At 39.4% G+C, this 20,929-nt stretch overlaps 1 protein-coding gene across 3 annotated transcripts in view; it reads left to right on the top strand.

Annotated features, from left to right (window-relative positions):
- The window catches only part of DGCR2 (DiGeorge syndrome critical region gene 2), a 52,859-nt gene extending 32,888 nt beyond the window's left edge, over window positions 1-19,971 (top strand). For all 3 annotated transcript variants that reach the window (XM_067306743.1, XM_067306740.1, XM_067306741.1), the window contains 7 exons: window positions 2,018-2,228; window positions 3,162-3,238; window positions 5,846-6,022; window positions 8,916-9,119; window positions 12,904-13,056; window positions 13,748-13,984; window positions 14,752-19,971. In XM_067306743.1, coding sequence (XP_067162844.1) covers window positions 2,018-2,228; window positions 3,162-3,238; window positions 5,846-6,022; window positions 8,916-9,119; window positions 12,904-13,056; window positions 13,748-13,984; window positions 14,752-14,993 — 1,301 coding nt within the window. In that variant the 3' untranslated portion in view covers window positions 14,994-19,971. The remainder of the gene's footprint in view (window positions 1-2,017; window positions 2,229-3,161; window positions 3,239-5,845; window positions 6,023-8,915; window positions 9,120-12,903; window positions 13,057-13,747; window positions 13,985-14,751) is intronic.
- Window positions 19,972-20,929: the final 958 nt, after the last annotated feature.

The raw sequence follows: 20,929 nt of genomic DNA, 5'->3' as shown, positions 1-20,929 counted from the left end.
GCCCTAGTTTTCTGTAATTGCAGTGAGTTAAGTGTTAGTTTCAACCTTCAGCAGGGGTCATAATCTAGCCCTTTTGTCACTAGATGTGAGCTTGGATGCAGGTTTGTTTTCCTGGAAACGGATGAGGGGAACAAAATTGCTTTTAATTGAAATCATTTTGAAGATGATCTTACAGAAGTGAGCTTACACTGTCATTAGTTTAAATTTAAGCATGTTTGATGTTCTGAGTTTTGTACCCTTTTTAAGGGAAAAAAACATTCTTTAGGGAGTGGGAAACTCAGGGAAATTTTTTCCTTCTCTGAAGAAAAAGCCCACCATGGAAAAGTGTAGCCTCTCACCATGTTTCTCTGTCACTTCACTCAGGAAGTATCTTCAAAGATGTCACTCCAGTGTCATCCTACCCTCTCCCCTGCAGATCTGCTAGCCCCACTGCCCACACCCTAGTCCCAGCATTATCCTAATACTTGTAAATATCTTGCAGCTATCCTCCCACCGATCGTGGTTCCTAGTGACTGCTGCCTCTGAATCTCTTCAGATCCAAGAACATCTTATTCTCCCTGCCTTCTCTCTTTTATTTCTGTTCCCTGTGTACTCCAGGGATCATCCAGTGATTTGGGAAGGCAAGAGAGCTCTGATTAGTTGCAGGGAGCAGTGCAGGCAGGCCAAGAAGAGGATATGGGGAGAAGGAGTCATGGAAGCACTGAAATTGGGAGCGACTGCTTTGATATATGGTGATCTTTTTGAAAGAGACAAGTAATTAGCACAGGTCAAAATTTATCCCTTCATTGATTTTAGGGGAGAGACTGTTATTAAAGTAGGTATTTAGATGTGTCATGGATTGCAGTATCTAACCTGTTCTGGTAATCAGATTTGTAGAAGACAATAAAGCAATTCAGAAATTGATATGGCAATATTTAAAATGCTCTGCAGTCTGATTGATTGAAACTGTGTTCTGTCCCATCTTACAGTGATGTGAGCAGTAGATCTTAAAAGCTTCCATTGCTTTTTAAATATAAATAGAGAATGAAGAAATATGCTTAATTAAAGAGCTTCAAATCTAAGTTTGTATGTCTTTGTCTAATGATAAAGATCATTATTTCTGAAGGGAAGAAAGAGTCCTTAGGCTTATGAACAGGGCCTCTTTTGAATGTTTGCAACAAACTTAAAAGTTTGTGAATTTAGTACCTTTCTTAGGTGTTGTGCAAAATGAATATTGCAAATGCAGGTGCTAAAATCACATTTCTTGTCCGTTTTAAGTTTCATCAACCTATCTATCTTTGTTATTCTGTTACCCATCACCTCCAAGAATGCCAGTCATCAAAGCCTGTGGGTCTGTTTCATCCAGAAAAGTCTCAAGGCTTTTTGTTGCGCATTCCCTTAATTGAGTTAGTTGAGAGAGAGCAGAGAGAGCAATTCATTACATCACCTTTTCCTTCATATGTTTCCTAAAGATCCAGTCTGCAGTGATGTTTTTCAAAACAACCATCGTCCCCAAACCCCTATCATCTCTAACTATTGGCTGTGAGAACAGGAGGATGTGAATACTGCTGAGATTGTTTGTAAAAGAAGTTGGGCTAACCACCTAGTTGAAAAACAGGATCATTAAATCGCCCATCTCTGTTTTGCTTCCTGCTTCTAGCTGCTTGTTTCAACTTAGATTGATCGAACTGATTGGATTTATAAAGATGGACAGGGAAGTATCTTCCATGGTAGATCATCAGTCTTAATTAAAGACTTTAAATGCTGTCACAATGCAGTGAAACATCACTTGGAGTTACATCTTTTTAAATGTATTTTACTAATTTTCCTTTATCAAAAGCATTAATAAAGTAAACCTTCTATGATCTGTAATGCATGCACCTCCTACTGGTGAGGTAAAGTATATATAGTGCTTGTTGTGTATACATATCCAAGTCATTACCCATTAAGGTGTCATAAACTGATTAGAAGGCATTCCCTTGAGTGAGGATCCTAATTTGGGGGGAATGGTTTCCCTTCTATTCTTCATGTTTCCTAGGAAAGTGCCCAACAGGATGGCACCACTATGAGGGCACAGCCAGCTGTTATAGAGTCTATTTAAATGGGGAGAACTACTGGGACGCTGTGCAGACATGTCAGCGGGTGAATGGATCCCTTGCCACTTTCACTGCAGACCAGGAGCTAAGGTTTATCCTGGCACAGGAGTGGGACTTGGAAGAAAAAGCATTTGGAAGGAAGGACCAGCGCAGGTGAGTAGGAAGGAAAGGACAGAGATTGCATATTAGATGAGAATGGTTTCTGTGTGCTATAGATGCTGGTAGTTTTAGTTTGCTTAGAAAATCTAGTAGTAAAATTGACTTTGGGTTATTAACCCTGCAAGAACATGCTGGTTGATGTCAGTGCCTATCAGTATTTTACCTTTTAATCAACATTAACAAGTAGGCTATAATTCAGCATAGTCTTTTTGTCTTCAAGCTATCTTAGCAATGTACTAGTGTTCTTGAACAGCAACAGTGAAGATGAATTTTTACAATGGCTTACTACCGCACTGCTTTGTGTGGAAATAATGTTCCCTTAAATTTTTCAATAATGTTTTTGTTTCCATTAAATACCAGTAGTTCTGACAAAGACTCAGATAAGAATGAGATAGTTCTTACAATTTAGAATGGCTCTATGTTTTGGTGGCTCAATGTTTTATTCTGTGAGTTCACAGCAAATGCAGTTCCTTTTCTTGCCCGTGGGTCTTTTGTTCAGTCTTACGTGCTGCCACACTGCTGAACCACCAGCAGTGGTCCAGTAATTGTTTATCCCTGTCTCTGGAGAGTTAGATGGTTTAATCCTGAACAGTCTGACATTACTTGTGCGTGTTTATAAAATATGTGACTGCTGGATGCTTTTGTGTGGTTTTGGGCTCAGGATACTGAAATGCTACCATAACAACAGAATAAGGTGCTGCTTATGGGTGGAAATAAAGGCTATATTGATACATCACAGACATGAAAAACTATCAGGTGTTCTCTTTTATTTGTCAGTTGTAGTTTCTCTTTCTACATTGCCAATGTGTGGGTTGAAGTGTTAAGGAAAAGATCATCAGAGTGTTTTAGAAGTTAGTTTTAAGTAGAAATTGTAAGGTTAGTATATTTTTATTTTGTATCTTTAGAATCCTTAAATATTTTTTATAGGTTCTGGGTTGGATATCAATATGTCATCACCAATCGAAATCACTCTCTAGAAGGTCACTGGGAAGTAGCTTATAAAGGTAGGTCTCTGAAATTATTACTTAGTTAAATGGTCCATGGAAAATATCTTAAAGCTTGAATATTATCTGTTAGAAGGACACTGCTTCTTTCAGGGATGATGCTGAAATAGAATAGGGGAACTGCTTTGCTTTACAGTATTGAAATGGAAGAGTTTAATACTTTATGCACATGCTTCATTTTCAAGTGTCAGAAATTTCATAGTTGTTCACAGTAAATGCTTGTAGGAACAGTGAATGCTTTGCTGTTGGGATTTCCCTTTGATTTAGCTGAGCAAAGGAGACCACTCTGAAGCTTCTAATTTTATGTGGTGAATGTCTGGTTTTACTGCTGATTCCCGATACTAGTGTTTGTACAGACTAGGGTAGGATATTTGGGTTTGGGGGAGGGGGGAGCTTTCTTGTATTTTGGTAGCTTTCTATGTGACTTAAAAAAAAATCTTGAATTTTGAATAATTACTTGGAAGATTTTAACTTGAAAATATTTCAGGTAATTTACTTAAACTAAAAAAAACCCCTACTTCCCAGAAATAAAAATGTCAATTTATGTAAAGAACCAAACATTAATCTGGTAGGCATCACTGACTCAGCTTATTCAATTGCAGAGCAAGCAGCTCCCTCTGCTGAAAACGCAAAGATACATTTTTATGCATTTTTTGAAACTAATTCAGTTGAGTGACTAGTTTAGCTCAAAATATGGACTCTTATGTGTCTAAATGCTGCACCAGTTTAGGATCATGGAAAATTTAAAACAAGGCTTTTCTTTAAGTATCAACACTGTGAATTCCAGTGTAGCATTTGAAAGGTGATCCAAGTTGCTCTCTGTTCATAAACAACTTTCAATAATGGGAAATCTGTGAGGAAAACTGTCCATTATGCACAAATATGTAATTATGAGCAAGATTTTCCTAAACAGTTAAACCTTGAAATATACTTCTCTTGGTACATGAGGAGTAGTAGAACCCAGCTTAACTTTCCAATGACAGTACTGATTTTACTGTGCTGACATGCACAAAAGTATTGATTTCTTCTGTCATTGAAGTAGAAAGATTTGAGTGAATATTCAGAGAAAACTGCTGCTTCTTGTGGAGGCAGCAGCATTTTCATTCAGTTCCCTAAAGTAAAGCACCTAAGACATGGGTTTTGACAACAGAGGGAAGAGGAGGAAGGAAGCGGCAACTTTTTCTGATAAGGGTGATGCCTCTCCTGGACAAAACTATCTGCAAATAGGTTTTGTCTATGAAGCCCAAGAAAAGATTCTTCTTAAAAGGACCTTTCTGTGCTTTTTGGAAAGTTGACTGCACTGCCATCTGCTGACACAGTTTACAACAGTGAAAGCATAAATTTTAGCAAATCAGGGTATCCCTTTATACTGTACAGATTATTTATTTATTTTGATGCATTATATAAATTTAAGCCTTCTAAACGCCAAAGTATCTTTTGTTTGCAAGTATTTTGTTTAATAAAAGCATACCTAAATGAAATAAAGTTCATAGTTGCACTTCAGTAGCTTCTGAAAGAGATTTTACTTAAGTTTCATTGACTTGTAGTGGGGTAGACTCTAAACTGCTTGTATATATTTGAAAAGTGATTTAGGGTCTTACAGCTGAAAATTTTAATTTATTATTTGCAACTGTAGAAGGTGAGCCCTCAAAAATGATAGTAGCATGTTTCATTACAACCCCCCCCCCCCAAATGTATTGGACCTAACACTGCTTGAGAGGTCCATCGTGTGAGAAGACTGCTTTATATGCTAAATGCAGGAGCTGTTTAAGTCTGTGTTTAAGCACCCCAGTTTGAAAAGTAGGTGTCTGTAGCCATATCAGATAGGCTAATTTTTACGAGTGCTGTCTCTTGGTCTCCATTAATTTCAAGTCCTCTGCAACTTTGAATACCAGCTGATTAACAGTAAAGCCAGACACTGATCAGAAGCAACACTTTTAACGTTACAAGATGCCCTCGACACTTCTTGCAATATGAGGTATCAAACTGGATGTCACTTTTATATCTTGCTAAAAAGCACAAATTTTAAAGAAGTTGTCAATACAAAAGTAAACATTGATAGTATGAAATGGCTCCCCTTTTAGTAAGAAAAGAAAAGACTGGTAGGAAATCTAAGTGCAAAAGGTTGTTGTGTACAAAAGTGATTTATTATTTTTGTCGTTGTGTGGGTCTACGTTCCTGAGCTAATCTCTACCGTGGGAAAAATAACTGGATGCTCAGACCTGACTATATGGAAGCCATCACAGTACAATTCCTTTGCTAGCAAGTCTGTGCTAGGTGTTGGTTGAAGGGATACATAGGAATTGGCAGGTCAGCCCCATGGGACTCTAGAAAGAACTATTTGCAGAGGTATTAAAACATACTCCTACAGTTGCAGAATGACAAAACTGTGCAGTATTTTCAAAACAGTAGCCTCTTCTCTCTGTGACTCATCCCTTCCCTCTCTGCTGTTTGCCTTCCCCCGGAGGAATGTTCCTAATGGAAGCTAAAGCTAGAGGACAGTAGCCTTGTAGTAGAGTTGGTGTGCAGGAAGTAAGTGACATTACAGAGACTTTCTAAAGCTTTGCATACCCACAGGCTGCTTATACCAATGCATCTTGTTTTTAGGCTCTTCAGAAGTATTTCTACCCCCTGACCCTATCTTTGGTACGGCTATGTCTGAAAATGAAAACGTTCTTTGTGCCCAGCTTCAGTGTTTCCATTTTCCTACCCTTCGGCACCATGGTTTACACAGCTGGTATGCTGAAAACTGCTATGAGAAATCCTCATTCCTCTGCAAAAGAAGTAAGTTGGCTTTAGTTCAGTGTTACTGTGTTGCCTGTTTAGCTATGCGTATAACAAATACAGGGAAATCTGTTAGTTATCCTTTCTTCCTTTTGTCCAGAGAATAAAAAAAAAAAAAAAAGAAAAAAGAAAAAATGTAGAAGTCTTGTTTGATTTAAATAGCAACACCATATGGTTGGTTGCCAGTCGTAGTACAGGTTTTCACTTGAAAATGAAAGAGCACTGCTGTTTGTTAAGCAACTGTATCACCCCCAAAATAAGGTATTCTTGGAGGAAAAAAAAAAAAAGCCCTTATTAATAAACACTATTTTAAAATTATTAACCTCACATGAAAATGACAGAACAATTATTTCTGGTTTAATTTGAATATAGCAACCTCGATTAAATTCTTTCCAGCCAATAGTTAGAACCATGGGAAGCTACAGTTGCCTTTCTTTTTCCCAGTTAAAGGGAAAAAAGTGCTCTCATTCTGTGTCCTGCTTTTCTTTACTTCAAAAAGTTTTGTATCACTACAGGGGAAACACTCCTTAGCAGTATTTTCAGATAACATGCAAGATACCTGATATAGCTGATGCTCCTCTGCAAAAGGAGAAAAGTAAATATATGTGGTGGTGCACTTTTACTGTAGTTCTTAGTGTTTCCTGTTTGCTTTCTCTTTAAAACAGGAAAAAGACTTACAGAATGGGAAGGGAGGAAAATTCAGCTTCTCTCTGCCTGTTTTTGTCACTGAAAGGCTGAAAGTTAGGAAGAAAGAATATTGCCTTGTTTGCCTTGAGATGAAACAAACTCTTGGAATCTAACGTTAAAGGCCATGTAACAGGCCAAAATATGACGTTTTTTGGTCATCTTCTCAGGACAGTGTTGTAAAGAAGGCAGTATCTCTGCCAAACTTTTAACCAGAGGGTGAGGGAGAAAAGATAAAAATGTGTAAGTCGAGCAGAAGAACACTGCATCCAGTTTCAGCCCCCCCAATAAAAGAAAGACATTGACAAATTGGAATGAGTTCAGTGGGGAGCCACCAAGATGGTGAAGAGAGCTGGAACACCTGCCCTGTGAGGAGAGGCTGAGGGGATTGAGACTTCTTCAGCCTGGAGAAGGGAAGGCTTTGAGGGGACTAATAGCAGCCTGCCAGGAGGTTATCAAGAAGACAGAGTCATGCTCTTTACAGTGGTGCATGGCAGGAGGTGAGAGACAACAGACATAAGTTGAAACGAGAGATTCAGATGGATGTCAGAAAAAAACTGTTTCACCATTGACCAAGCAGTGAAACAAGTTTCCACAGAGGTTGTGCACCCTCCCTCCTTGGAGGTTTTCATGACCAAATTAGTTAAAGCCCTGAACAACCTGATCTGACCTCATAACCAACCATGCTTTGAGCAGGAGATTAAGCTAGAGACCTCATGAGGTCTCTTTCAACCTGAATGTTCCTATGACTCTTGTGCATCCTCCCAGCTGGCCTGTGCTTAGGGCAGAATGGGCAGCCAGCCTCCATGAGCAGACGCTCCAGGTGAGCTGCAGATCCCAGCACTGTCTCCATTCCCCCTGTTTGATTTTGGGGTTCTGAGTGTCCCTTTAGGTCTGTGAGGAGGAAAGGATGATGGACAGAAGATGTCTAAGTTTCCTGCGCTGGGCAGGGATCAAGATGTATCTATGGCAGCAGGAAGTACTACTGCATGCCTTCCTTTCTTAGGCTTGGTCTGCTAAGAAAACCTTTAGGGTTTAGTACAGAGAAGATCCAGCCTCTTTCTGTCTGTCTGTCTTTCTGTCTGTCTTTCTGTCTGTCTGTCTGTCTGTCTTTCTGTCTGTCTTTCTGTCTGTCTGTCTGTCTGTCTTTCTGTCTGTCTTTCTGTCTGTCTGTCTGTCTGTCTTTCTGTCTGTCTTTCTGTCTGTCTTTCTGTCTGTCTTTCTGTCTGTCTTTCTGTCTGTCTTTCTGTCTGTCTTTCTGTCTGTCTTTCTGTCTGTCTTTCTGTCTGTCTTTCTGTCTGTCTTTCTGTCTGTCTTTCTGTCTGTCTTTCTGTCTGTCTTTCTGTCTGTCTTTCTGTCTGTCTTTCTGTCTGTCTTTCTGTCTGTCTTTCTGTCTGTCTTTCTGTCTGTCTTTCTGTCTGTCTTTCTGTCTGTCTTTCTGTCTGTCTTTCTGTCTGTCTTTCTGTCTGTCTTTCTGTCTGTCTTTCTGTCTGTCTTTCTGTCTGTCTTTCTGTCTGTCTTTCTGTCTGTCTTTCTGTCTGTCTTTCTGTCTGTCTTTCTGTCTGTCTTTCTGTCTGTCTTTCTGTCTGTCTTTCTGTCTGTCTTTCTGTCTGTCTTTCTGTCTGTCTTTCTGTCTGTCTTTCTGTCTGTCTTTCTGTCTGTCTTTCTGTCTGTCTTTCTGTCTGTCTTTCTGTCTGTCTTTCTGTCTGTCTTTCTGTCTGTCTTTCTGTCTGTCTTTCTGTCTGTCTTTCTGTCTGTCTTTCTGTCTGTCTTTCTGTCTGTCTTTCTGTCTGTCTTTCTGTCTGTCTTTCTGTCTGTCTTTCTGTCTGTCTTTCTGTCTGTCTTGTTGCTCACTCCCCCCGCCCAGCCAGAGAGGAGCTGTAGTAGGCGTGATAGTGAAGCTTATCCTTCTCAGACTTAGTTTGCTATGTTAATCTCCATGTCTTGGAAAGAATGCCTGAAACCACTGTCACTTCCATTAAATACTTTGTCAGTTTCGAGTATTAAATCATCCCTGCATGTCTCCAGACTATCCATTTATCTTCCCCACTCCTTTGAGATCCCTTTTCAAAGTTGCTTTAATGTGAAAGTGTGGCATTTAACCAATCTTCTGCCTATATTTACAAATCATTTTACATTACAGATCGAACTGGACTTCTGTCTGGCAGGCACATAGACACGTAGGTATTGATGCACATTTCTGTTCTAGGCCAGACCTGCGTTGATATCAAAGACAACATTGTTGATGAAGGCTACTATTTCACTCCAAAAGGGGATGACCCCTGTTTGAGCTGCACGTGTCACAACGGTGAACCCGAAATGTGTGTGGCCGCTTTGTGTGAGCGGCCTCAGGGATGTCAGCAGTATCGCAAAGACCCTAAGGAGTGCTGCAAATTTACATGTTTAGACCCAGGTAAGACAAATGCTACAGTTTTGTCAAGAAAAATGAGTTTAGCACTCAATTTGATTATCTTTGGGTATAACTTTGAGAAGATGCATTCTTTCAATTCCTAGACATTGTTGGCCACAAGCCCTGTGTGGGGAAAAAAGGCTCAACTAACAGGAAATGAAACACTTCAGACTGTTGCTAGAAATAATTAGTCATCTTTGATGCTACTTACATAAGAGAGGCAGTAGCTTATCTTCTGTATGGAGGCTGACAGTAGTGTGGATTTTTAATAGAGCAACTTGCCCACTTGCTTTGTCATGCTTAATTGTCATGAAAAGAAAATATTTTTACTTGAGCACTAATATTAAGTACCTTTTTTGGGACAGGAGCATTTATGTGTGTGTAAGCCTGCTTGCAAAGATCACATAGGAAGTATATTTTATAAATTACAGAGTTTTAGTAACAATCGGGGCGTGTGACCTTGCTCATTGGATTTAGCATCTCAGTGCAACTTCTTGTTTTGGATCAATAACGTTTACTTTGATTCTTCCTTGTACTGTTCGTCAGTTGCCATTTGGAGATATGGATTTTTGGCTTTTATTTCTCTGTAAAAAGACTTGCAAAAAGAAATGTTATATCATATTTGGCATTTCCTGGTATTTTAAAAGAACCTAATCTATTTAAAAGAGCCTAAGAACCTGTTTGAGTGCACAAGGAAACTATTGTTTAGAACTCCTTGCAATATGGAAAACATGGAAGGTCATTTCTGTTTCTATCTGTTCCAAAAAAAAGGGGTGCTTATTGGCTTTCAAATTTGCAGTCATTCTTATTTATGTCTTAACTACACATGTTAATGATTAAAGGCCACTGGCTGCTCCTTGCTCTGTCATTCTCATTCATTCTGAAGGTTGTGCTTGCACATGTTTGTAGCTGGTGTTGCAGGTTAGTTGGGGAAAGAGTGGGGCAAAGCAGCAGTTTTTCTCTCACTCTTTATCAGCAGAGATAAGACTTTGTCTTCACTTTTTTTTTTAATCTTCTGAAACAATGTCAGCAAAGCATCAGCCAACTGACAGGATAAGATGACCTGGGATAACCTCATTCAGTGTTCTTTAATCCTTGCTTATACTGTGGGTCTTAACTATTTCATGAATACTGATTTGAAGAGTATATTTTACCACGGTCTTTCTGATCCTTAAGCTGCTCTTTCTGTACTCATACTAAATGAGACTGTTTTATTATGCTCGTCTGAAGTGTTCAATACAGTTTAGTAACAAGTTTCTGAGAAAAGAATCATCAAGCAGTTGTCAAACCTCCTTTGTAATGTAGTCAGTTCAGCTGGTGATAACACTGAAATTTTGAAATGAACCATTTTGGTTCATTTATAAACACCCCTTCTGGGTGTTTATAAATGACTATTCCAGATGACAAAATTAATGAATTACTTTCTTTAATCAGCATATATTTGTTCAATTCGCTCTCTTGCAAAGGGAAGAAAACTGTTTACTAATCAACAGTAAGTAAATTAATCACCCCAGGAGAGATCAGGAGGAAATAAATCCTTCTCTTGGGTTGGTAGATAATCAGCTTTTGCTGTGTGAGTGGGTGAGCAACAGTTACAATTGGATAAAGAACATTACTCAAGGACTTGGTAGTAGGGCAGTTTTTCAGTGGTAGGAGTAAGATGAGCAATCATAGCTATACTTTCCTGAAAGATGGTTTTCCTTATTTAACTGAAGATGAATAACACAGGAAAATTTTTCCTGTACGGTGCTGAAACTGAGGTAGTCTGTCTATTGGCTCTCCATGGCTGCGATAGAAAAGGTTTTTTTCTGCATGGCACTTGTTCAGACAGATCCTGAACTCTCATTTGTGAAAATACAATAAAATAAAATATTTTCAAAAAGCTGACAGTGCAGGAGATTAGTGACTACAGTGGTGCAGTTGCAGGATATTACTGCTGTCTCAAATGTAAAACAGCCTTTCTGAAACGATCTATTTGTATTGATGTAGTTTGGAAATCTCTGCAATGACGACTTATCTTGTTATGTAGAAACTAGGTTTTTGTCTTTTTTTTATCTAGGACTTTGTCTGACAACAGTTTATCTAGCCAAACAGATTGACTGTTAGGATCCAGGCTGGCAACAGTGTGATAGAGGTCCATAACTCCCCAAATGGTCTGAGAATTGCAGTTTAACTGATTTAGAGAGAATACATGGAAAAGGCAGCAAGTGGCCAGGTTTCTGATTACAAGATTGTATCATGCTTGACTGTGTACATATTTTACTTAATTAAAAAATTAAAACATTTTATTTAAGGCAGTTTATTAGAACTAATTTATGATGTTCACAAAGTCAGCATTGCTGTAAAGTGGAGGAGGCCCAACGGCAGGTCTGTGTTGTTCAGAAGGGTGTGCTGGGATGGTGGGTTACTGCTGCTGTATGACTGCATCAGTTTAAGCTTGACAATAAGAGGTACTAAAAGATTTGACAGCATAGAGGTTTTTGTACAATTTGGCTGGATTTGGGAGGGTACTACATTAGTTCTCTGCATAGTACACTATTGAATTACCTGTTGCCAAGGATGTGTTATGTAATAAATACCAGCGTGTTAGCCATGCATCTTTAACCATGCATAAATTGGGTGGATTTCTCTGTTATTAGCATTTGTAGGAAGCTAGTATTTACAGCTTTTGTGAGACTTTTAGCTTCCTTTTGTAAGGAATCTTTGATACAGCTTTTGCTGCCACTAGTGAAAGGGAAAATAATGAGAAAGCTCTCGCGGCCATGGTGGATGTGGGAAAGGAGAGGTGACCGGGACCTGGCCATAGGTCTGCGCCCCGGCGGTGGCTCGGGGGCTGTTCCTGCTTGTGTTCTCTGGCAGTGTGTGACCGTAATGATGACATAGTGCAGCTACCTTGTCTTTTTATCCGCACCTAGTCAGAGTTCTGTAGTCAGCACAATCATTTTTTGTCTTCTTTGTGCAGAGTATTTGTATGTGTGTGCGCTACTTGAGCATAATCAAGTGTTACCAGTTGACTTGTGAGTAATAAATACCTTTCATGTCTGGCGCTGATGGAACTGCTAATTTGCTAGCAGCAGCTTTCCAAGTGTAGATCTGGTAGCTATGGAATAGAGCTACATGTCCTAACCTCTTGGATCTGGTTCACATTCTGCCACTTGCTTGCTGTGTGATTCTAGGAAAATAATTTAATTCCTCTTTACCTTAATCTCACTTCCTGAAAGATTATTATCATGTTGATCACCTTTTTAAGGCATTTTAGTTCCTAACATTTAATGTATCACCAATTTGGAAACAACGTATGGAATTAGGTTGACCACATCTTGGTGATAATGAAAATATTTAGGGATTTCGTTGTTTGAAATGTAATAGTTGAGATGTCCAGAAGTCATGTAGAAATAGTGTGTAGAAATGTCGGTTCCCAGGCCTTTCCCATAGCTTCCAGGCTTGCTTTTCTCTGGTATGTAAGACCATTAGTCATGACAGGGAGAGAAGCGGGTACCTAGAATGCTCTTAAACTTCTGCTTTTCCCTTTTTCAGATACCTGAAGCCTTCAACATTTTCTCACTTTTGCTGATTAACACATTTTTAGAAGAATTTAGATCCTCTTACAATAAGTAGATAAATCGCATGATGATTTGTATTTTTTTACATTTTTGAAATACAGAGAAGTGTTAAACAGTTATGAATCTTAACTCTACATTTCTCTCTCCAGTACTGACAGAAAAGCATCAAGAAAAATGAGTCTTGAACAGAAGTAACAGACCTTTTAATATATTTCTTGTAACAGATGGCAACAGTTTGTTTGACTCAATGGCCAGTGGAATGCGTCTGATAGTGAGCTGCATTTCCTCCTTTCTTATCCTCTCTCTGCTGCTGTTCATGGTCCACCGGCTACGCCAGAGGCGGCGAGAGCGCATAGAGTCTTTGATAGGAGCAAATTGTAAGTAGTCTGTATCTGTAATGAGTCTTGATCTAAGCTGTGTAAACACGCTTCAGGATGAAGAGAGTGGAAGAAATACAAGTCTGTGTAGAGAGCATCAGTGGGAGCTTGGTTATAAATACTATTAAGTACTGTATCCAAATGTAGCTCTGTGCTGGCTGTCTGAACTGGTCATGATTTGTAGAAGTTTTGGTTCTCTGAAGCACTCTGTTTCTAAAGAAAAAGTTTTGTATCAACACTTATCTTACTCCTTATGCTTATTGTTGACAGGTTGATGTGTAGAAAGTTGAGAAATTTCATGGTCCTGCGTGACTGTCCATGCCTGAATCTGTGTGTCTTGGTAGGCTCTTCAAACTTAAATAACTCTTTTTAGCCGCTAATGGAAAGAGTTTGTTGTTTGTATGTAGTCCGAAGGTGGAATATCTTCAATGTATGGACAATCTCTTTGATTTGAAGAGCTTAGATTCAAATTTAGATGTGATGTAGGACCAGTGCTGGGCATTGTTGTGTACTGCGGTGAGTTGACTTGCATAGGTTATGCAGGCTTCTTGATAGGTGACTTTTTTAGGTCTTCAGGAGATGTGAGTTCTTGGGGTGTGAAAGTGGAAGAAGGTGTTGAGATCTGCCTTAGCTTGAAGAAAAAAACATGAGATCAAGTTATTTATTTCTTCTTTTTCTTCTCTTGAAATAGTGCACCATTTTAACTTGGGCCGCAGAATGCCTGGTTTTGATTATGGTCCAGATGGTTTTGGAACAGGCCTTACTCCACTGCATCTTTCAGATGATGGAGAAGGTGGGGCGTTTCATTTTCATGATCCACCTCCACCCTATACTGCTTACAAGTATCCAGATATTCAACATCCAGATGACCCACCTCCCCCTTATGAGGCTTCTGTCAATCCAGACAGTATCCTTTGTTCTACTCCAGGTATACCAGGCAATAATTTCTCTATTCTTACTGTTTTCCAGTTTGATTTAAGAGTAGATGATTTGTTTTGAACTATAATTATACATGTTTTAATGGTTATGGTGGGAAAGTATATTCCACAATGCAATCTCCTATTTCTGTGATGGAAAAGTCTTACATTAACATGGATCATTAGGCTTGCTTTTCTTAATAAAGGTTCTTTTGGATGGCCTAAATTAAAAGGGGAATCCATGCTGCAAGTAATTTAACTCTTAGATTTACCTATTTTAAAATATTAACTTTCATGTATTACGTAGTTTCCACTATGCTGGTACCTTGTCTGGCCTTCTGGAGATATGTTATTAAAGAATAGAACACATGTTTAAATGCAAGAGGTTTTTTTAAACAAAAAATATTGAGCTTCTTCCTCTCTGTTCCTCTCCCCCCCCAAAAAAAATTGGCCAAAAATATCATTTTTTAATGATTCACCCAGTGCTCTTCAGTTTTGCAGCTGCAATATTAACATACTGTAAAATTCATTCCAATTTGGGATTTTTAAAGCAGTGCATCTCATGAGATAAGCAAGACTGATTACTGCAAGTATCTTATTTATATATCGAAGTTTTATATTTGCTACATAATTTTCCTCTTTTGCAATGTCATCTCTTTATACAGTAATACAAAAATAGGAAAATCCAGAGCTTCCAGAAATACAGATAGTAAACCTATTTGGGAATGTGAAATGATGCACTTCATGCTCTGATTCTGCTTGTTTTCCTCCTTTGCAGATGGAGTTCTTTCTCAGACAGTGCAAAGCAATCCTCCATCACTAGGAAACTGTGATGTATCCCCACAGCTTACAGAGGAATCGCTTCCTCCCTCAGTTGGTCCTTCTCCAGTAGAGCTGGAAGACTCTGCTGACAGCAGCACCTTTCTTGTCCCTCCTGACACACCGCTAGGTGAAAACACACCGGCAGAAACTCTTACGGGCAGCCGTCACAGCCACTGTTCTCTCAATACCATTGTATAAAGGAATAAAAACCTGACTGTCGGTCAGAAATAGTTTTAGCAACTGTTTGCACAGACAAACACTAATCCATGGTTTGAACTTCAGAAGGAATCTCCACTTTGTTTTTGAACACTGCTTTTATGTTCTAGTTTAGGATTGTGCCTCTCGTTTTTTGGCTGTCGTTATTCATTCACTAATTGATTTGTCCTGTAAATATGGATTGTATAAACTGCTCTTATTTTCCATTGGTGATGGAAAAGAGTGCAGAGAATTCCTTTGACTTCTAAGGAGAGGAAGAGTATGGGTAGGTTTTTTTCTTAACCTGAGAGGAAACAAAAATCTACATCAGAAAAAAGCTGCTTGGATTTGGCTGAATACCACTGGACCCAGGGAACAGACAGTGGAAAAGGAGGGTGGGGGCAGTCACTGTTTAATTAATTGCTTTCTCTCTTGCTTGCGTGCTACACTTGGAAAAGGCAGAGAAGGCTGAACTGCAGGGGAAGCGGCTAGGTGCCTGTGTTACAAAGCAGGAGCACTGAGGAGCCGAAACACATGCCACCAAGTAAGAGTTGCAGAGGATAGAACAGCTGTGTGTTTTGATTTGCCCCGCTACTTCAGAACACCCTAGGGACTGGAGGATAAGTGATGTACGCAATGTGTGAATTTGTCTTTTTATGGAAGTGGGTACTAAGAAAACTAGGATTTGCAATTACAATTACTTGTTGTTGGTAGCTGCAAAATCTTGTATTGTCAGGTAAACTTCTGGCCCATAAAGAAAACTGGGTCTGTGTAATGCTTGCGTCCCTTCAGTAGAATCCTCATATGTGTTAGGTAGTATTTTAGGGAAGAGACAGGGAGCAGTTAGCTTTCTGACTGATACAATCCAACTTCACTATATCAAGCCCCTGTTTGTTATAATCCCATCAGGAAGACAGAGGTGTTTTTCTTTGTGGTTTAACTCCTTTACAGTGAACAGTTGCCCAAGACTGGCCTGGATAAAGAGACCATTGTTCTTGCTTTTCTTAATGCATGCTATTTTTAGCATGCATGTTCCTTCCCCTCCATTTCACTTCTTTACAGTTGTTACAAATACAGTTTAAAAACAGTGATCAACGCGTACTGTACATAATGTTAAATTCTAATTGGACCCTTGTTCTTTATTCTAATGCCATAAATTGCCAGCCCTATTCTAGAGATTCTTCTCAGTCCCTTCTTCCTCCCCCCCTCCCCCTGAATAAACGTTTATTGAGATCCCATGATGGATTATAATGAGGTTAGTATACTTAAATCAGTAAAGTGGTTTCTTTCACTCTGATATGCTATCTTAAATTTTCCTGTCAGATTGAGCTCTTTGAATTAGCTAAGTTAATTTATGTATGACAAAATGAGATTCATTTACTCCCTCACTAAACCCGAAGTCAAGCACTGTTGGCTTTGGTAATGACTGCAAAGTAATCTTTACAGGAGATTTTAATTTGAAGTGGGATTTTAGTGTACAAATAATGCCCCCCCTCATCCTCCTCTTGCCTCTGGTTTTCCCTGACTTACTGTAGCAGTCAGCAGATGAGATCAATTATAAGGATTATGAGGAATTTGTAAAGAGTGCCCCTTGTGAGTGTTCTCCTATTACCTTATGAAAGGTACACAAGCCTAGAGGGACAGGAAGAAAACACTGCATGGGGGTGTGTATGTGGATTATTTTTCTAGTACTGATGAGAAATCATACTTGTATGACAAATCCTAACCCACTATTGTGGTTTCCCAGTGCAGCTGACTTTTTCCCCATTGAATATGCTGCTACTTTCTATTCTGTGTCTTGCCTATAGGCTTATACTGTACTTGGGGATTGGTCTTGACAATTCAACTCCTTCTGCACAGAAAACTGTGACTTTCATTATTCAGATCATATCCAGTGTCTTGACATTCAGACACTTGCTAGCAATCTTGAATCCATTGGAGAGTGTGAATCACAGTTCTTGTGTGCACTGCTGGCACACAAGCAGGAAGAAACACTGGTAGGAAAGCCTCTCTGCTTGGACTCTTACCACTGTGGCGCGTTCCCGTCCTCTGGTTTGACTGGCTCTAATGTGAGTGGCACAAAATGAGAGGAGCCCTTCTCCACCCTGTGGATCTATTACCGTCTCCTCCTCTTGAGTTCAAGTCCTGGTCTAATGAAGTGGATGGATAGCAGTAGTCAGAACCATGCATACAAATTATTGAGCATTTCTGAAGTATGAAAATAAAGCGGGTTTTGTGCATTTTTGAGCACATTCATACGTTTTATACATTGTATGTACTGATTTTTCTTTAGTTTTTATAGGTACGAATGTGTGTGTGCGTGTGTGTGTTTCTGGGTGGCGATATATATAAATATATATATACTGTAGATGGTACCCTTTGTGCTGCGTCCAGCTAGGTGAAGCTAAGCACTGGGTTATAAACTAGGCTCTTAGAGTTAATACTTCTCTAAAGCTGGCTACACTCTGTTGTAGGACAGGATGTGATAGTGTACACTTGAGTAGGATGCAAAGTCTATGCTACTACAATCTGTTCCTGAAAAATATTTTGTTAGCAGTGCAAAATAGAAACTTCTAATTTCTTTTAAAGCCAGATGGAATATTCGTTCTTTGTAGTATCCTAGCGCAATAACAAAAGGCCTTTCGGCTTGGTTTAGTCTCTAAAGCTGTGTTTTGTGGTTAAGGTGAACAGATACCTTACCTCACACATCTCATAAGACTGTGGGAATCTGTTCAATTTTTTTTTATTTTTACTTTCAGTTCTGTGGTGAATTTATTTGAAAATAAGCTCTTACAATCTGCAACTTCATGATGGCTCCTGGTTGTAATTATTCCAAATGTAGGCTTCTTTGTAGAAGCCTCAGCGTAATATTTTTATAGCTTCTGAGCCTTTCCCGCTTCAGTATTGGCACAGAGGCTGCTATTTTCTTTCTCCCTATCCTTCTTCATCTTATCTCTAAACAAGGGAAGTTTTGCCTTGAACAGAGCAGCTCACTAAGTACAGCTCTTGTTTACCTCTCAGTGAGGTTCTAATTTGGCAATAAAACTGTCATTTTTTCCCCCTTTTTAATGTAGATTTTTTCACACTGAGTACTCTCTCTTAGAGTAAGAGCCTTTGTATCAGAAAATGTCACAACTACTACGACTTCTGGACCAGCTGGGGAAGAGTTATTTTTCTTGATAGCAGTTGACGTCTTAACAAGACTTCCTAGCCCTTGGCAAGGCGACTGGTATTAAGTTTCATTTGTGAACACCAATTACAGAGGATTGATGCTTGCCTGAGGAAGACCTTTCCGTTTTGATTGTCATTAGATTGATTGGATGTTTGGAGTTATATTTGGTGCATTGATTTCCCCCCCCCTTCCCCCCACCCTCAATCACCATTCGCTTCTTTGGATGTTTTTCTTAAATACTGGTGCGTCTCAAATCTTCCTCCAGACACAATGGAGGAGATTCCATTACCTTAGCATTCCTAGCAGCACCAATAAGCAAAGTGTGCATTTTTCTTTGAATATTTGTGATGGCAATTAATTTTGTAAAGTTTTAATACTGTTCTGCGCAGGGCTAATGCATTCCATTGTGGCCTCTGACAAAACTCTTCCTCAAATTCCCTTTCCTTACTGCATACTGTGGTGCCATATCGAGGTCTTTGCTGTTCCTTCAAGGACAGTTTTAGGTATTCACTTGTATCAATGTTTGCAGTGATACATGTACACAGTCTCACAGCAGCCTCTAATTTTTTACTAGATGAGTTGTAGAATATTGTAATGTTAGAAAGGCAGTGGGTTTAATTCTGTGCTAGAAAATCAAAGTTGTCATTCAGATGTACAAAGAACGTGTCTGCATAATGTTCAGTCTTGTCTATATTTGAGCCTCAGACTATTCCTTTATCCATTCATGACAGGACACTAATCTAGAAGAAAAATGAAGTAGTTGTTTTTTGGTTTTTGTTTTTTTGTTTTTTTTTCCTGAAGGCTTAGTTTTCTGGTCTCTGTTCAGGCAGGATTCTTAGTGAAGTCATTGGGTTCTCTGTCTGAGTAAAGATCACAGGATTGCCTATTCAAATGTCTTTGAAGTTTTACTTGGGAAGAAAATGTTTTCATGACCAGTAATTGCTGTTCTTTCCCCATCTAATGTTAAATGAGTTTGAAGCTGTTCTAAAAATGTTTTTCATCTTTTAGATGTGGATTTTCAGTGGCAAAGCACTGAATTTTTAATGTTGTCTAATACAACTTGTAGCATGCATTTCTTTTTTCAACTTCTGAAAAATCTTTTTTCTCATCAGCTAAGGAACATGAAATATATCCGGAAATTTCTTTTAAATTTCTCAACTTGCAAGTTGGGAGCTGGAACCTGAAACTGGAGCAGATCGGTGTAGAGGAGGCAATTCAGTCAAAGTTCATATGTTCTGGGTCTGACACTTACCCGGTTCCAAATGAAGTATGCATTTCTTTAAAATAGATGCATTCAACAGTAAAGATCTGCTTCCCCTATCATTATTCTGCATTAACTGCCTGCTACGGTACAACATAGCTTTAATTTTCCAGTATTGTGCACCTTGAAAGTTGAGTGGGTTGGAGTTGATGCCAGCAGAGATGCTGCACTTGCAGTCTGCGTGCATGGCCACGCCACGCTGTAACCTGAATGTCCGACTTCTGTATGCCTGGGGGGCTGAGAGAGAATGAGACACTGCTTTTTACCTTCTCTTGGAAAATAATTTTAGCCAACGCTGCATTTGCAGGCTTCTCCTGTGTAGTTGGTTTGTGACTGGATTTAACTGTGGCAGTGTATAAAAGATTTTGATATTCTGTGAAATACCATGTAGAATTTAAATTTGATACTATAATAATTCAGTCCCTGTGACATTGTTTTTTGTTTTAACTTCTTTCTTTGGGGTTGGCACTAATCTTTCTTTTTTTCCTCAAGATGCTGTGAGAAACATTTCATCCAAATGCCAAATAAATTGTGTTCTGTAAGAGAAATGGTCTGTTCTGATGTCTGATTTTTAATACTTGATTTTTGCATCGCTGTGGTTCTTCAGCATTGCAAAGGGAAGTCTTGTCATATTACTCTTCTAAACTGTGATCTTGCAAAAAGATTGATAGATGCATTTAACTTCAAACAGGGAGGCTGTAGAAATCCCTTTGTGTAGAAACAGCAGTGGAATTTACCTATATTAATCAATGTCGTTTTAAGAAAGTCTTGTTTTTATACCCAAGAAGGCAAAGTACAGCCTGTTTCTGCTGCCTTGGTAAAACTTACCCAAACCCATCTGTAAAAACATCCGGAATCAGTAGGAAGCAAATGCATGTGGTCATGTTAGGATGTGAGAGGGTGCTAACCACTGCTCGCTGCTCCTTGGACAGACCAGCGCAGCTCTTGTGATAGAAATCCGAGCTGGTCGCCTGATCCTGCCAGGGAACTGATGTGAAGTCAGTGGGGGATAATAACCTGCGAGAGCAGCACAGGAGTTATTAGCATTGATGGAGTCCTGCTGGTGTGAGCTCAGCAGATGCTGTGGAAGTGTGCAGGTCGCTCCTGGAAAAGCACGATAAGAGATCCAGCTGTGCCGATCTCCTCAGCTTGGCTGGTGCAAAAGTCAGTTCCGAAGCCCTAGCCAAATTTTCCAGTAAACGTATAAATGAGGTTATGGGGCCCTCTCCTGTTGCTGGTACTGTACCCTTCCCTGCCTTGTGCTTTATGCCCTGTGGGTCGGGGGAAGTGCCCTGGGCGCGATCGTGTCTTGGGCTGGCAGCAGAAACTTGGTCACTCATGAAAGCCGTGTGCTGGGGGTGTCAGATTTTCCAGGTGGCGCTGGGATCCGTCTGTCCTGCGGGGAGATGGACAGTAGATGGCGTTCCTGCTTAGACCAGAATTGAGCTGTTTTTAAATTATAGGCTATTTTAAGTCTCTCTTTGGAGTTCTGGGGAAAAGAGATGA

Source organism: Apteryx mantelli, chromosome 17, assembly GCF_036417845.1.
Source record: "Apteryx mantelli isolate bAptMan1 chromosome 17, bAptMan1.hap1, whole genome shotgun sequence".
Lineage (NCBI taxonomy): Eukaryota > Metazoa > Chordata > Aves > Apterygiformes > Apterygidae > Apteryx > Apteryx mantelli.
Note: the sequence above shows the minus strand (reverse complement) of the source record. Positions and strands in the feature narration are given on the sequence as shown.